Genomic DNA, 17,172 nt, shown 5'->3' on the forward strand with positions numbered 1-17,172 from the left:
ATGAGACTTGTACCTTTCCTCCATGTCTTCATCGTTCTTGTGGAGCTGATTGCACTACTTTAATCATGATTTGTAATATAGAGAAAATCACCAAATAAAAGAAATAAAATTCTTCAAGGCTACCATTCCCCAGCAACAGGGCCACCTGCTAATCCCAAATTTAGGGGTTTTAATTCATCGTTGGTAATTGAGATTGTTCACTTAAAAATATATTTAACCGTACTTGGGAATATTTAGCTAGTGATGAGTACGGATCGTCTCCATGAGGGAATGATGTTTAAAAAATTCCTGATGGCGCACGCCATCAAGGATCACCAATGACGTTGTTCGCGCGCCATCAAAACCTGAGTGAAATTGCTCAATTATCGCGTTTTGTTTTCCATTGTTCTTTTCTCGTGTTTTGTGTTTTTCCAATTCTTGTCGTTGTGTTTTCTTCATATTTGCAACATGTCCCGTACATCCTTCGTCGTTGGCAAGGGGAGGGGACCCTAGTCTTTTTGATCCCCTTCCTTGTCCCTTTGTCTTTATCTTTCTTCTTCTTATTTTTATTTTCCCTCCCCTTTATTTTGTAATGAGCGGGCCCATTATACAAGGGCCCCTTTAATGGACCCTCCCCCCCCCCCTTGTTGACCACCTTAGGGGCCCAATTGACCTTCTTCCCCCTTTATAAGGGAAGAGGGGGGCGCCCTAAATTGTTAGACCAGGAAGAATCTTAATAGAATTGTGAGTTGTTTTTCTTGTTCTCAACCCTTTGATAGAAAGAAAGGGGAGGTCGAGAGAGAAGGGAGAGGAGCTTGAAGGCTGAAGAAGAGAGGGGACTACTACTCTCCATCAACGCTGCCAATCTCGCCCATCCATGCCCACGCAAGGACAGGCGACCTCGCCAGCACATGCTGGAGGTGCTACAAATGGGCCCCACTTTCTCCCTTGTGTTGTGAAAGATCCCCCCCCCCTCAGTCATCACGGACGTGATGACCGGTGCAATCGCATCACAAAGGGGCTATCCTATAACAACTGATTGGCAGGCGAGAACGCAAAAGCGCGGGTTGACCGCGCACCTCACCACAGAGATCTCGAGCCCGCTCAAAGCACACAAAACTACCGCCCGACAATGACCTTCGATCCCCCTACGGGGTGACTCGTCAGATCTGCCCTCCAGGAAGGTCGGTGGATCACCCTACTGCTTCGAGAGGAGCCGTCAGCTGACCCTCCTGCCCACGACAACTAAAAAGGGGGGGAACAACCAGACAACACTGCTGACGCCTCCTCATCGAGTATGGCTCCAGACGATGTCTTTCCCAGCCACATTCGTGGTCACACCCACCCTCGTCGGCTTGTCTGGTGCAATTCCGCATCAGCCTGATCGGTGAAAGGAGAGAAGGCCGCCCCGCACACCGCCTGTTCAGTCGATTGCCGCATTGAGCCCCCCCTGCACTCGTTGTGCCATGGACTCCCCGCGCCACAGCCCGGGGTCACGCAACCGCTGCTCGCTTCTGTCATCACGTTGAGCCGCGACACTCACATTGGACGAGCTAACCACATTTGACCAGATGCTTGAGCAGCCCACCGCCGCTCTTCGGCATCACGCTCCTCCCTCTCTCCCCCGACTCCCTTTAATTGCGCTCTGGCATCCGTCGCCAGCTGAGCCGCCATCAGCTCTCCAGCGCCGCATCACCACACCCGCTCTAAATACTGCTAACTGTCGACAAACTCTGCACCACGAGCCACGCGTTGATGAGATACGCCGTCCTCTCCCGTCGCTCATTTAATTATCTGTTGCAGTATATTTTCCTATTGACTCCACCACGCTCAGCCTAGGTAGGTGAGAGAGGTATTTGAGAGAAAACTATGAATTATTTGAGTGTCTTACCGATACGGATGAGTTTGTCTGTTACATGCGAGCCCTACGGAATGATTTTGTTCAGCTGTAGACACCTTCGTCGCTCCGACAAGATTCGAGAGGCCTCCATCGCCATCACCTGGTGACCCCATCCAAGCTCGGAGCTCGGCGTCTCCCTTGAGTCGGAGCCTGCATGTACGACACGTAGGACATTCATTTTGCATCGTAGTTACTTCGACCCGTTAAGGTTTACCGGTCAGACGACGACATCGTCGACATTTGATACCACTACCCTTTATCGGTACCGAGCCATCATACTCGGTACCGATCAGACGACCTCCCTGACGACATCCGACATCAATTCCTTTTCTTATATAGTGATGATCAATGCGAGAAGAGATGAATATGAGAGTAGAATGTGGGAGCTAACGAGTAAAAGGGCGTAATAGTTATGTTTTAATGTAATTTACCAAAGAAAAGAATAAGTGAACATAGAATTTTGCATAACGATATGCCAATGAGATATAGAATGTGAATGATATGATAGTGGTTGAATGTAGAACGGTATGATGGAAAGGATAGTAATGAGATAAGATGAAAGTAAGGAGGTGATATGATAGTAAAAATAAGATAGTAATCCCCTAATTCAGCAAACTATGATGTCAGGAAAAGACCAACGTAAGGCAAAGATGCTTACCTTAGATCCTTATCTTTTGCCAAGATCACGGTGATTTGAGCGTGCCGGTAAGCCCCCCTCTTCTCTAATGTTTCTCCCCACACACCCAAGACACCAAGAACACACTTGATGGATCTCAAAACTCACTATCTTTCAATTAGCCTACACAAGTAGGAAGCAAGTTCAAGATGAATTTCATAGTGACTCAAGCCTCTATTTAGAGATCAATAGGCAGGGATGGAAAGAGGAGGGGGAGACAAAGCGGTGCTGAAAATTTCAGCTTAATCCTAGCCCTTGATTTGTTCTCCCTCCTCGTCATTTTCTCTAAAGCTTCCACTTTTTCCATTTTTTTCGTTGAACTATCACATTGTTTAAAAGTCCGTGCCGCTTCGTCCTCTGTGCTCACATTTTCTGAAGTCGCCATGTGTACCTAGAGAAAAAGACAAAAAAGTATTTTAGTATATTTATATTATTAAAAAAAATTCTTATTCCTTCTCATAGCTGATGTGGCGGCACATCAGGATGCTACATCAGCTTTTTTTCTTTTTTAATCAATTCAATGGCTGCGACGAGCACGCCACTTGAAGTTGCACGGGACACATGTACATGTGGCGTCGTGTGGTGTGGCCACGTAGCCCACCGCTATACCAAAGAAAAAACAAGAAAAAGTAAACTTTTGTCATTTTGTGCCTTGGCCCACGTGCACATTTAATGCAAAAAAGGCCTCCTTTTTTCTATTGGTCCACATCGTCCCTGTGTCAGAAAATTTCAAATTTGACGTGTCAGTATTTAATGCAATCATTGCTTCACAAAACACAAAGTGATGATTTCCTGCCTAAATTATTGGTTCTCGCCAATCATCAGCGGTAGCTGCGACACGTGGTGGCGCGAGATAAAATAAAGGCTAGAAAATCTCTAAAATTCATATTAAAAAAATAAAAGCCCAAAAAATACAAATAAATGTATATTTCGACATAGAAAATTCATATCTTTCCCAATTTGGTGTCAAAAATTCCATACAAATCATATTCTGTCTCAAAATTATATTCTTTTAGAATCTGTTGTTAGAAAAATCTCCAAAAAAAGCATAAAAATGCAGACAATAGAGAAAATCATTCTAACAATATATTTAATCATTTTATGCTTGATAACATGCAAATATGAGTGGTTTAATGCAAATAGACATGTAAATATGCTCAAATTGAAGTACTGAATATGCATGTTATCAATGTCTCAGGAGTGAACTTATAGTTTGGATCAAGAACTAAGCAAGTTTGACTTCGTAAGCAACAGTTGTGTCTGTTCTTGCTAGCTAGGCTGGGGTGAGCCTCCCCATTTTCTAATTGTATGGATGGATAGAGCAATAAAATATGAGATTTTCCTCACACTTTTGGCTCGATCATGAGACAGCACCATTTGAAGTTTGGTTCATTTGAGCTATTGTATCCTTCTCTCTCTCCTTCACATAAGTGTGATCTCATTTGTCAATGAAGCTTTCCTCATTTTCTCCACCTGTCCTGGGTGCTAAAATAAAGAGCATTCAATTTTGTTATTACTATTAAAAAAACATTGTAGGACTGCTAAGAGTGTGTCATGTAGTCATGTACATTAAAATGAAAAAGACTTTTTTAGCATTGAATTTCATAATTTTATAGCAACCTGTGCTACATTAATTGTGAAAAGGGGCTGATTCATTTTCGTCCCCTCACATTGCTATGTCATTATTACATTTTATTAAAAAATAAAATCATGATGTGCCCTCTAGGATTCTTAAAATTGCAATGTTGTAATTATCCTTTATAATTATTGGCTGAGAGAATCATTTGTCGAATATTGGCAAAGGTACGAGGGGACCCGTTGTGGCTGATATTTAAAGACATTTAATATTTATTAAAGGTATCTAATAAGCATAAAATATATCCTACAAATATGAGCAATGCTATTCCTCTTAGATATTTCTTAATATTCTCAGATATCCTATCAATTTGACTTTTTAGGATACACATCTATGGCTTTAATATTAATTTCTTCATGACTTAATAGCCATAAAATCCTCTAAAAATATGGGGAAAATCCACAAAAATTAATCGAGGTATTTAATAAAAATAGATATTTTATGACCTGTAAAAATAATTTTTAATTCAATATAAAGTCACAAAAATGTATAAACAATGTATAAAAATATCTAAAAATCAGATAAATACTTAAAATCATATTAGAGGCTATCTTTATCAATATAGGTGAGTAGACAATATTATTCATCGAACATCTTTTTATGATTTTCGGACACACATTTAAATATAAGTAATCACCAAAGCATGATATCATCATATTCCAATTATAATGGCATCTATCATTGGACTCCCTTATCATCATCGCATGGGCATAGTAACAAAAATTATTTATATCAATTAATGGGTAAAAATATGTGAAAGGTGTAAATTGTCTTGTAAGCCAAATATAAACCATTCATTTAGGAGGTCCCCCAAGGGCTAAATAGCCATTCATTTATTATCATGATTATTTCACATGTGATACAAGGAAAGGTTACTATTAACAAGGAAGTTGATTAGAGGTAGAGTTACTATATTTATATGGTGTAGAAATGTTACTTTTAACATCAAAATAAATATTAATGTGGAAATGAGTTGTATATTGAAATAGATCCAATGGATTTGGTATTTTCTTAGACATATAATCATTATCAATACTGCACGTAAGGTTATATTTCATAGAATCAAGTAAAATTTAAAAAAACTATTAATAATGACCTGATACTCTTATCATTATAATGCTTGATATAGTATGAAATGTATTCAACTAACAGTAAACATAAAAATTTAGGAGTCGTATAACTGTTCCCCCAAGGGGCATTGGGTCCATTCTCTACTTCTCTATGGCCTGATAAGGGAAAAGCTCTCAAGGCAATGGACATGGCCAGCACAGTTAAATGATGTTATATTTATTTATGGACCCCTATAAGATACCTTCCAGTTTATAGAATTCTTTACCAGATGGCATAATTATTCAAGCTATTTTATGGGTGACCAAAGAAGCCAACCTACAACCTCATTGAAAACCAAATCTAGATAATATATGTGTCATTTAGGATGTCCCATTTATGCAAAGATAATAATATTTCCTTAAGTATTAACATAAGTTATGGCCAAATCCACATGAACTAAAGGTATTGAATAAAGACATTTGTGTCGATCACTAGGCAGAAGGATTGGTGATGAACTCAAATTTAGGGTGTTAATTTGTAGATGATATTCAAGTTAATTAATAATAATTTGAAAACCTTTATATATTCTGTTATCATACATACGAGGTGGTGAGATGGTGTTAATAATTATTTAACAAGGATGATATGAATAATAATACGAGGAATAGGTAAGACCAAGTGGATATATCAAATGAGAATGACATAGAGTGAGACAGAATAATATGTGAAGTGATGACGGATGTAGAAGATTAATAAGAAGATAGGATGATAAAATGGGTGAATGATTCTGAGTGGATGATGGTGACATAAAATGGTTGAGGAAGAAATGATAATGTTCTAGTTAATGCATGTGATGGAAGAATGGAGAGGTGGTTGTAAAATGGAGAAGAGGATGATGGACTAGATCATTTAGGGTTTTTATATGAGATGAAGGTGATTTTGAGATTGAGATTGATATCCTAAATGATTGTCGGAGGGTGAGATGATGGAAGATGGTGATGAGAAGGAGATTACGAAAATAGGGTTGTTGATCTAACTAAAGGGATAACAAGGAGATAAACTTATATAAGGCAAGAGACTAACCTGAGATCCCTATGTTCGTCTCGGGTCTAGACACTTTTCTGATGCAGTTCAGCCTCTCCATTTTGTTTGTTGATCTTCCCCAATCAATCAAAACACCAAGAAGACCTTGATGGACATTCAAAACCTCACTTTGTTTTAATTTGCCTCTCTTGGAGAATGTTAGATTAAAGATAGTTTTAAGAATTTTATAGATCCAACTGTATGGGTGGAAAATAGGCAGAAAAAAAAGGAAGCTTTGCTCAAAATTTCAGCCTGAAACATATTTGGGATTGTTAGACGTCCCAATTTTAATTTCGATCATTCTCAGCCCTCTGATTTTCTCTCCCTCAAATTTTATCTCTCCTCAGTCTTTGGCAATCCGAAATTCAAATATCTGCTAAATAATTCCTAAAAATAGATATTATTTCATAAAAATATAAGATAAATTTAAATATTGAATTTGAAAATTTATTTCCCTTTGAATATAATACTTAAAACTTCAGGGAAAAATATACTTCAATTAAAAAATGTGTTCTTTCAGAATTTGATGTCATGAAAAACCTTTTAAAATTCTTAAAAACTCATAAAGCTGAAAACAATATTCTAAAAATATATTTCAAATTTATATACTAAAAATATAAATTCTAAAAATCATCAATTTAATGCAAAAAAACATGTATATATGGTCGTATTAACCTACTAAAATGTGTGTTATCAATTAGCTTAGAACAATTTTAGAATTTAATGAGCACTTAACATATTTATTTATGAGAAGTTAGATAACGTATATAGATTAATAAGGTAAGTAATTAAATAACTTACATTATATATATACTCTATTAGTTTAGGTGGCCAAAGGAATAACCTGGGGGGGGGGTGAATTAGGTTCTCTATTTATATTATATTTTAATTTTAATTAGCCTAGGATTTTTCTACTTAAGAAATGAGGCAGGGGAAATGGGATACAGTTATTTTTTTAGACAACTTAGGCTAATCCTTAATCTTGTTTGGGGGTATTCGTCCCGAGGTGATGATGTGCCCTAACCAAGTTTGTGTGAATGCCCCCCAAGCAAATCAGTTGGAAATAGGGCTGAACAAGGGTACCAAGAAAAAGGAAAAGTCGATGAAGCTTTGTCGTCCTCAATTCTCAAAGACTTCCACAGAATCACAAAGATATAGCAATGACCTTATATTTCTTAATAATGTATTCTCCTCGACAGCACTTAGTATTGATGGCTACTCAAAATAGTATTAAAGACAATGATCAATTTTAAGTATTTCAACAAGAAACCTTTTATGCAATTTTTTTTATTAATTCAGAGATAAAGATTCATAAATATAACTATGACTTCCCTTCAATAATACCTTCTTGTTTGTGGTCATTCTTTCTTCAGTCCTTTTCTCCCCACGTTTTTCTTTGGATAAAATTCTCAATTTGTGTTTGACCTTTGATGCTTAAAATTCAAATATCATTTTCAATCTTGCACGGCTTGCAATGATTCTACCTGGAAAGGTTTGTTAACACAATTTTGCACAACTTTTATCTCATACAAAGTATTTAAAAACAAATCAGTGAAATCTGTAGAGACCACGCTTTCAATGTCCTTTGTTTACCGCTCGATTCCTCCTTGTCCAACTTTAAACCCCGGTGACTCTTTCTAAACTCCACCAAATGATGAGATTCAAATTTCTTTGGTTTTGTATGGATGTTAGCAAGAATACATATGTCGGTCAAAAGCTCCAAATTAGTATAAAAAATATGCTAAAATTTATAAAATTATCACAAGATCGAGGATGTGCGAAGTTCAGATCCCAGCCCTCGTTTCTTTGAATCTTGAAATACACCAAAAACCACGATTCTAAGTTACTTAGACTTGGATTGATGTTAATAACAAATGATTTCTTCAAAGAATGCTCAAAAACTGCTCGAAAATTGCTCCAGGAATTGAGAGATCTCTGTAGCTTTTGGACTGCAATTTTCAAAGGGCAAGGAGAAGGGAGTTTGAAATTAGGGCTCAAACTACATATATGGACCTAGAAATCTGAAGGGTCATAATGATAATCTGTCAAAAGTCCAACAGTCATATTAATTGATTATGATTAATAAATATAAAATAATAATCATTTTAATTCCAATTTTTTTATATTTACAATTTTGCCATCAATTCAAAATACCTTGCAAGAGTTAAGAGCAAAAACTAGCCGTTATGCCAAAGGACGTGAGATTTAAAATAATATTAAAATTTTAGATATGTTTACCATTTCATTTAAATAAAGATATCACCATTGGATAATAAAATCTTCATGTAATTAAGCCTTAAATACTCGAAGGTAGTAATTAAGATTTTGAACAAGTTATTCAACAAATCAAATGAAGACAAATTCACACAAATATCTGAACAGTTGTAAAATATTTTCATCTTCATTTCATAAAAATACAAATCCTAAATACATGATTTTACTTGTTTAATGTGTGGTCAAACTAAGTAGCCTTTTAATATATCTAAGGTTCTTATTTTATCTTCACATACAATCAGTCAACTACTTGACTAAGGGCCTATTATGCTTTGATCACAACCCATATTGAGGCATGAATCACTTTGAACACTCATCAAAACACACATTAAAGCATTGTGCTCAAAATGCCCTTAAAGCTTAATCTTCATACTCATATATGGAACTTTATTTCATACTTATATATGGAAGTTAGTGTGAGGATAGAAAGATTTTAATGCGTACTATGATAGAATTATGTGGTAAAAATAACTATTTATACATTTAATTTGTATTGTGAGATATTAATTAGGGCTAGGAGTGGAAGATAAAAGGATGACAACTAGCCTAATAGCTGATAGAATGGAAAGGTAGTTGTGTAGTTAAGCAATATGGCGATAAGTTGTGACCATGGTTTTGGCTGGGGCAAAGACATAAAAACATAGTTTTGGGTACTACATCCATGATTGATTTGAAACATTATTGATTCACATAGCAGAAAACCTTAAAAATAATCAAAATGAAAATTAAAATCTATTGATCACTCACTCACCTACACATGGATTGAAGTGATGATTTCTTGGTTTTTCAAGTAAGATGTGTTGATCTTTTAATGTGTACAACCTTGAAATGTACCCAAAACATTCCCTGCACATCGAATTTCCTCTCTCTTGAAGGTCCTCAATTTCAATCAATTGTTATCATTTCACCATTTTGATCTCGTTGCTGATAGGCCTAAAAATTGGTTAATCAGATTCGATTAATTATGTCGTTACAATTAGACTCATGCAATAAAATTGCTCATGTTTCCCTTTATCAGAATTTGACAAGAGTAGGATGAGAAAGGGGTTGAACCACAGGGAGGCACTTTTCTAATAAATTTTCATGCTCTTGTTCTGAATTAGGTTTGAGAATAAACCAAGTAGGTACTTAGTGAGCGTCCTCCTTATGACTAATGTGTTTGTGCAGTCACTAAAATACATTTATATTCTTTGTATTTGAGGTTAAATATTCAGTAAGAGCATCTCATAAATGAAATTACTGGCCTATAGTTTTAGTAAAAAAGATACCACATGATGCAGCAACAAGTATCATATCATGGATTCTCTTATGTATTTAATTGAGAATCAGTTAGCAAAACAATTGAATTTAAATATGGACTTCAAGATTGATGAATTTTTGTGTGAAACACACGGATTAGATAGAGTGAATATGGAATTGAATTATTCAATAATCAATGTCCGAATCTAGAGAGAGAAAGTAGAGTATGAGAAAGTAGAGCAAGAAAGTGGAAAAATTAGGGAAAAATGAGTTTTAGGATAATTTGAGGTTGATCTAGAGATCTAAGATATGATATGAGATCGAAACAGGTTAGAAATAATAATTACACTAAGATCTTGAAGCAGAATCAAAATCTAATGCTCGTCATCAACTTAAACAAGTTCTAAGGGCATGTGTATCTCGCCCATGCCTAGGCATTTTGTAAATGTTCAAGAAAGTGTTCAAAGGTGAAGAAGAAACTTACAAAATAAACTTTGGAATCGAGAAATCTATATTTCAGAAGCAGCTCTTGTGTCCTTCCTAGCCAAAACAAGTTGGGAAGAGCTTCCTTGGTAATTTTCCCTTCATTCCCAACCTCTGTTTTATAATCCAACCATCTGGATTGCAAATGGTGAAAAGATAAACATAGCCCCAAAATTTAGGAGCAGTAGGAAGGTTAGATCTCAAGATATTGCCATTTTTGTTTGGGTTAATCTAACCCCTTAGACTGGATTTTATCTCTCCTCCACGCGGGCACCAACCAGAAAAAAATGTGCATTCTGATTAGCTAGAAGGCTTCCTTGGTGTCTCTGACATCAGCTCACGTGCCACAACTTGTCCTGTGCACTAAAGATGAGGCAATCAGTGCTCGTCAAACGAAAAAGAGAGTATACCTTTTGGACGACTGAGAGCATGCCACGTCCCCCGATCTGCGTAGGCGCTCTGTTTTAATTAATGCAAAAAGTACTTCAAACTCTTTAATGTATACACACATATCAACTCGCCGCGCACGAGAAAAAGAAAAGAATTATCATCGTGCCATGTAACTTATCATTGCATTTTCTCTTAAAGAAAATAAAAAAAACAAAGTCAATCTCAAGCTCCGCACCACGTGTAAAAGAAAAGTGCTGATTGGATAATTATGGCATCGAGAATAATGATGCCATAGTTATCCTATGGCGAATGATTGGATGCGCCAGTCATTGGAGAGGCAATAAGCGAAAGTTATATATCTCGCCCAAGGGCATGTGTATCCCGCCCATGCCAATGCGTTTTGAAAACGTTCCAGAAAGTGTTCAAAGGTGAAGAAGAAACTTCAAAATCAACTTTGGAATCAAGAAATCTCGACTTCAGAAGCAGCTTTTGTGTCCTTCCTAGCCAAAACAAGTTGGGAAGAGCTTCCTCTGTAATTTTTCCTTCATTCCCGACCTCTGTTTTATAATTCAACCGTTTGCGATTTCAATAAAGCTTCCTGCGATTTCGTTTGGGAGGGAAAGTATTTCTTTCCTCCTCTTGTTCAAACATCAATAAAGCTTCACGCGATTTCAGATTGGCATTAATCTCATCAAACTTTAGATGATAAAGATTTGCGTTAATACTAACAACAAATTGAGAATATGCAGACCCGAGACCTCTTTAGAAAGTAAAAATGGCAGATGACTCGTTGACTTGATATCCCATCTGTTCTTGTGAGTCTACCATAGTTTTGAACTGATTTATGTATTCTTCGATAGTCAATGTACCTTTCTTTATATTGTGAAAGTCTCTGAAGTTCCATCACTCTTACTTGGTTCCACCCAATGAATGTATTTTCAAGTCTTTCCCATGCTTCTCTTGATGATCTCGCTTTGCTGATGTAGGGTAGGACGGACTCTGAAATAGTTTGATGTAGAAATCCCAAAATCTGCTGATCCCAAAATCTGCTGATTTTCAACTACATTGCCTTGAGAATCTGCAACTGAAATTGAGGGTGAAACACCTTCGATAAACTTCATTAAATCATACCCATTCAGCACTTAGAGCATGGCGCCTTTCCACATCTGGTAATTGTCGCTGCTCAATTTTGGGTTGATTATCATTCCTGTCGGAATCACAACCGGGACTTGTCCTCCAGTTGTTGTGCTGACTTCTTTGGTCGACCTTTCAGGAACAGCGGTACGCGGAGCTTGTTCAAGCCATCTCGGTCTCCATCCCCTGCTCTGATACCATGCAAACGATCGTTCTCATTCAAGAACAAGAAGAGATGAGAAGAAAGGGAAGAAAGAGAGAGAGAGAGAACACAATCGTAAGACTGAGATTGTTGATTTTCCATGAAATCTTGTGAACTACATTGGTTCGTATTTATAGTATATATTTATTGTTATATAATGTAACACTGTTCTGTTGTAATCGTAGCCGTTATAACAAGTTAAAATGGCGACAATGAAATCAACAGTGACAGTTAGATCCTATCTACGTGTAACCTATCTATGTTTAATCCAAACTATGTTTAATCCTATATTTAATCCTATCATCCATTCTCATAGCGAGTATAAGGGGTACGTGTCAATGTTTTACTATCTATTCTTTATTAAAGCTGCTATTGGTCCATGTCAGTTCCGTCTTAGCGAGTTTGCTGACTCCTCTTTAATCATCTCGTTTGTTACACTTTAGCTATTTCATCGATAAATGTCAGAAACTCGCTGTATATTCATGTCCACCTCGACGATAATATCGTAAATTATACAAACTATTCCACAGAACTACGCTGAAAAACATCAAGAACTAGGAAGAACTCTGCACGGACTTTCTAAGCACAAGAACCAGACCCAGTTCAGGGGAATTTTTAATATTACTTTACATCTGCGTAACTTTATCATCATGGTATATGGATGCTCGTGACCTTGCGAGTCATCACCTCATTTGTTAGGACTCAAGCTATTTCATCGATAAATGTCAGAAACTCTCGCTGTATATTCATGTCCACCTCGACGATAATATCGTATGTTATACAAACAATCCCACAAAACAACGCTGAAAAACATCAAGAACTAGGAAGAACTCTGCACGGACCTTCGAAGCACAAGAAGCAGGACCCACTTCAGGGGAAGGGTGCGCCGCGGTTCATATCAACTTCGACGACGTCAAGGGCCAAGCCTTTACCGCGGTGAACCCAATGGTCAGAACTGGGGTCGATCCACTTGGCCTCCTCCATCTCCACTCTCGCCTGCTTGAGCTCGTCGCTGGCGATCCGATACGCGTCGTCGCGCTTCTTAACGCGGTCGGGCTTCACCGTTAAGTGCGGCACGGCCTGGGGGGAGACCATCAGCGCCGGCGCGCCCATGGGCAGCCGGTCCCCGCGGTGAACTTGCCAAGTGCACCAGAACTTGCCGTAGCTTTTAGCCATCTGCCGCAGCTCCGGCTTCGCCAGCGCCTCGGGCACTCTTGGACAGACCCACAGCCCGGCCTTCACCTCGTACGCGTGCGAGTGCCATAGCTTCTTCTCCTCCTCCTCCAGCCCCTCGAATACCCTCTCCGAGACTATGTACTCCACTCCTGAAATCCCCACCCTGAACTTAGCGGTTTGAGGAAGATTTATGAAGCTCGATGCTGGAATAAAACTCCAGAAGAGGATGGAATGAAATGATAAAGAATTGAAGAGGTGGAGGAAACTAGAAGAAGCTGGATTAGTAAGAATAGTAAACTAAATGAAGCTACAAGCTGGAAGAGCCCATAAAATAAAGAGGAAGAAAGAGGAGCTTGAAGAACATAGAATAGGAACAAGTAGTACGAACCATAATAATAATAATAATAATAATACTCCAGAGGATGATGGAATAAGATGACCGCGAGAAGATAAGGAGGCTAGAAGAAGCTGGAATAATAATGATAAACTGAGTGACCTTAGAAGCACGAGGAGCCCAGAAAATGACGAGGAAGAAGAACAAGAAGCTAGGCGAAAGTGGACCAAGGAAGAGTAGAAATAGTAATTATAACGATAATAAGCTACGAAAGCGTAGATCAAGCAAGGGTTATAATAATAGCGGTAATTATAATGATAATAAGCTTTCAAAGTCTAGAAGAAGGAAGAACAAGTGCCAAGAAGCTATAATAATAAGAATAAGAATAATAAAATAGAAGAAGATAGAACAAGCTATAACATTGAAATAATATGCCTGAAAAAGTTCGAAGAACCTGAAAGAAGATAGAAGAAGAACCAAGAAGAGTATATAAGGAAAAGAAGTTAGAAAAAGCTATGAAAACCAAGAAGAAGCTAGAAAATCAAGAAAAATCTGGAAGAAATGGGAGAAGCTAGAATAATAACTTAGAATATGATATAATGAAAAGAAGCTAGAAAAAGCTGGAAGAAGCCAGTAAAAGAACAAGAAAAAACTAGAAAAATCTGGAAGAAGCTAGTAAAAGAACCAGAAAAACTAGAAAAATCTGGAAGAAGCCAGAAACCGAGCTAGAAGAACCTAGAAAAATATGGAAGAAGCTAGAAACAGAAGTAGAAGAAACTATAAAAAGCTGGAAGAGCTAGGAAAAAGCAAGGAAGGACTGGGAGAAACTAGAAGAAGAATCTAGAAACAGAAGCAAAGAAACTATAAAAGCTGGAAGAGCTAGGAAAAAGCAAGGAAGGACTGGGAGAAGCTAGAAGAAGAATCAAGAAACAGAACTAGAAGAAACTATAAAAAGCTGGAGGAGCTAGGAAAAAGCTAGGAAAGACTGGGAGAAGCTAGAAGAAGAATCTAGAAACAGAACTAGAAGAAACTATAAAAAGCTGGAAGAAGCTAGGAAGGACTGGGAAAAGCTAGAAGAAGAATCTAGAAAAAGAAAAATAAGAAACTATAAAAAGCCGGAAGAAGCTAAGAAGAACTAATAGAAGCTAGAACAATAAGCTAGAAAAAAGCTAGAAAAAGCTAGAAGAAGCAATACGAAGCTGGGCGAAGCTGGAAGAAGCTAGAAACCGTTACAAGAAGCTAAAAAGAAACAAGAAGAACTGGGAGAAGTATGGAAGAACTGAAAGAAGAAGAAGAAGAAGAAGAAGCTAGAAAAATCCGGCAACAAAGTAGGAAGAAGCTGGAAGAAGAAGAAGAAGAAGAAGAACCGATGAGGCGAGCGGAGGGAAGATCAGAGTCATAGACGGCGCTCTGGAGGACGTCCTCGGTGAGGCGAGACACAAAGTGGTGGACTTCAATCTGCTGTGCAGGGTCGTGTGCGCAGAGCGCAAAAGTGCAAGCGTGTTGCCGAAACTCGCCAATGGGTTTCATCGACTGTATCATCGCTGCCCCGGCGTCCAACGCCGCCGACACCGCCGTCGTCTCCTTCCCCGGCGGTGCCGCCCCTTCTCCGCCCACCATCGGACTCAAGCCCGGCCTCTCGTCGCTCGACGCCATCTCTGAATTCTCTCCTTTCCTTCTCACTCTGCCGAGAAGAAAATACTCGGAAATAAGTAGCGTCGATCTCGCCGCCGCGTGTCGTCTCGTGAACACGCAGCGAACACGCGTGATACACGGCTCGTCTCCACGATAAACATGTTTATTTTTTCTTCACGATAAATTAAAGAATCGGGGTTTTATCAAAGACGTAATTATTACCTAAGCTTCGGTTCCGATATAGTGCTGGGACGCGGACGGGAAGTTTTTTCTGTGCCAGGACGATTTTGTCCGGTTTTAGTCCACTCAGATGAAAAAACCGTCCGGAGATCTCAAACGAAAAAACCGTCCCGTCCATGTCCCCACACTGTTTCAGGATGTTGGACGGGACTATCTTTGTCCCGTCCCGTCCATCGTCTATGTCCCGGACCATCCGGAACTATACTAGTGGAGGGACGCAGAGGAGACGGTTTTTTTGTCCCAGGATGAACAATCGTCCTGTCTACAAGGTTGGACGAAAACCGGGATGGAAATTCGTCCCGAGACGAACGGAGGGGATGGTTTTTGTCCACTCAGACAAAAAAATCGTCCTGTCTGGAGGTCTACGACGAAAAAACCGTCCTATCCGGAGGTCTCGGAAGAAAAAATTGTCCTGTCTGCGTCCCTGCACTGATTCCGTACATCGGACAGGACGATCGTTGTCCCATCCCGTCCATCTTCCACATCCCAAACGATCCGGAACTACACTAGTGCAGGGACGCGATGGGATGGTCTTTTTCGTTCTAAAGTTTGGATGAAAACTGGGCTGGAATTTTGCCTCGAATGAATGGACGGAATGGTTTTCGTCTGTTCAAACAAAAAAACCATTCCGTCCGAAGGTCTTGGATGAAAAAAACCATCGCGTCCACGTCCCTGCACTGGTTCCGGATGCTGGACGAGACGATCTTCGACCCATCCGTCATCCATGTCCCGGAGGATCCAGAACTATATGTACCGGTTCCAGTCTGATCAGGTTTACTAGTTAATGTCAAAATCAAAGCATAAAGTTTATGTTCCTGGTTATTTTAAATATCCTATATGTCAAGATGCTGCTCGCAGATGGTCAAATATTTTTCGCCTTTGATGAGCTCAACCGAAAATGCTGCCCACAGATGGTCAAATATTTTTCACCTTTGATGAGCTCAACCGAAAATGCTGCCCACAGATGGTCAAATATTTGGCACCTACATTGAGATCAATATAGTACTCTTGGGCCAGTTGGATTTGATATCTTAGAATTTTATAAAAAATATTAAATAATATTTCATCAATTAATTCTGGATCAAGACAGTGTTGTCTCCTGGACCTAAACCTGTTTGACCAACTAGTCCACCCTAAAATGGATGACCTATGGTTCTAGTTCGGTCCAGTAAAACCTATCCTCGGTCCTAAATGTCTGACCCTACAAATACCTGCATTTACCCGGTCCAAGATAAAGATGGACATGTTATCCGTTGTCCTCGCCCCCGTCCATTCTTCTTCATTAGGACGACCATGAGGCCCCCATACATCCTTATCCCTCTGGAGAGGATGACGATGACGGAATTGAAAACTCAGACTCCTGTCGATGACGAGGTGTATTTAATTATTGAACTCTCACAATATAAATCTACTGCTTATTTATTGCTTTTGATCGCATATTTTTAATTTTTTGTCAACGCATAAAAACCATTGAAAATATATTTTAAATATTTGATATCGTCGTCTGATTTCCAGAATCATCATCTAATCCTCGCCACCATCATCCCATAAGGATTTTAAATATTAATAAAAACAATTTAACATGCTTTACAATTGATTTATAAATCCATCCAATTTTGTGGAGTAGATTTACGTATCTACAGAAATGTCATCCGTCACCTCTCGGGGGGACGGATGACGTAGCGCTTACCCATACGATGATGCTCGTACTACCAATGCGTCGTCCGTCCCATCAAGGCGG

The 17,172-nt window shown here is 38.7% G+C and overlaps 1 protein-coding gene across 1 annotated transcript; it reads right to left on the reverse strand.

Moving 5' to 3' along the window:
- Positions 1 to 12,769: 12,769 nt before the first annotated feature.
- LOC144703472 (oil body-associated protein 2B-like) lies at positions 12,770 to 15,253 on the reverse strand. The gene is made up of 2 exons (XM_078575642.1): positions 14,924 to 15,253; positions 12,770 to 13,371 (listed from the first exon to the last, which is right to left on the reverse strand). The coding sequence occupies exons 1-2, from the start codon at positions 15,210 to 15,212 to the stop codon at positions 12,917 to 12,919; spliced, it is 744 nt and encodes a 247-aa protein (XP_078431768.1). The 5' UTR covers positions 15,213 to 15,253; the 3' UTR covers positions 12,770 to 12,916.
- Positions 15,254 to 17,172: the final 1,919 nt, after the last annotated feature.

Source organism: Wolffia australiana, chromosome 5 (assembly GCF_029677425.1).
Source record: "Wolffia australiana isolate 7733 chromosome 5, ASM2967742v1".
Lineage (NCBI taxonomy): Eukaryota > Viridiplantae > Streptophyta > Magnoliopsida > Alismatales > Araceae > Wolffia > Wolffia australiana.

Excerpts from the sequence above, each read along its gene's own strand:
- LOC144703472 (XM_078575642.1), bottom strand. The coding sequence starts at position 15,212 with ATGGCGTCGAGCGACGAGAGGCCGGGCTTGAGTCCGATGGTGGGCGGA. Across the intron at positions 13,372-14,923 it reads TCCCTCCGCTCGCCTCATCG|GAGTGGAGTACATAGTCTCG; the intron begins GTTCTTCTTCTT and ends TGGGGATTTCAG.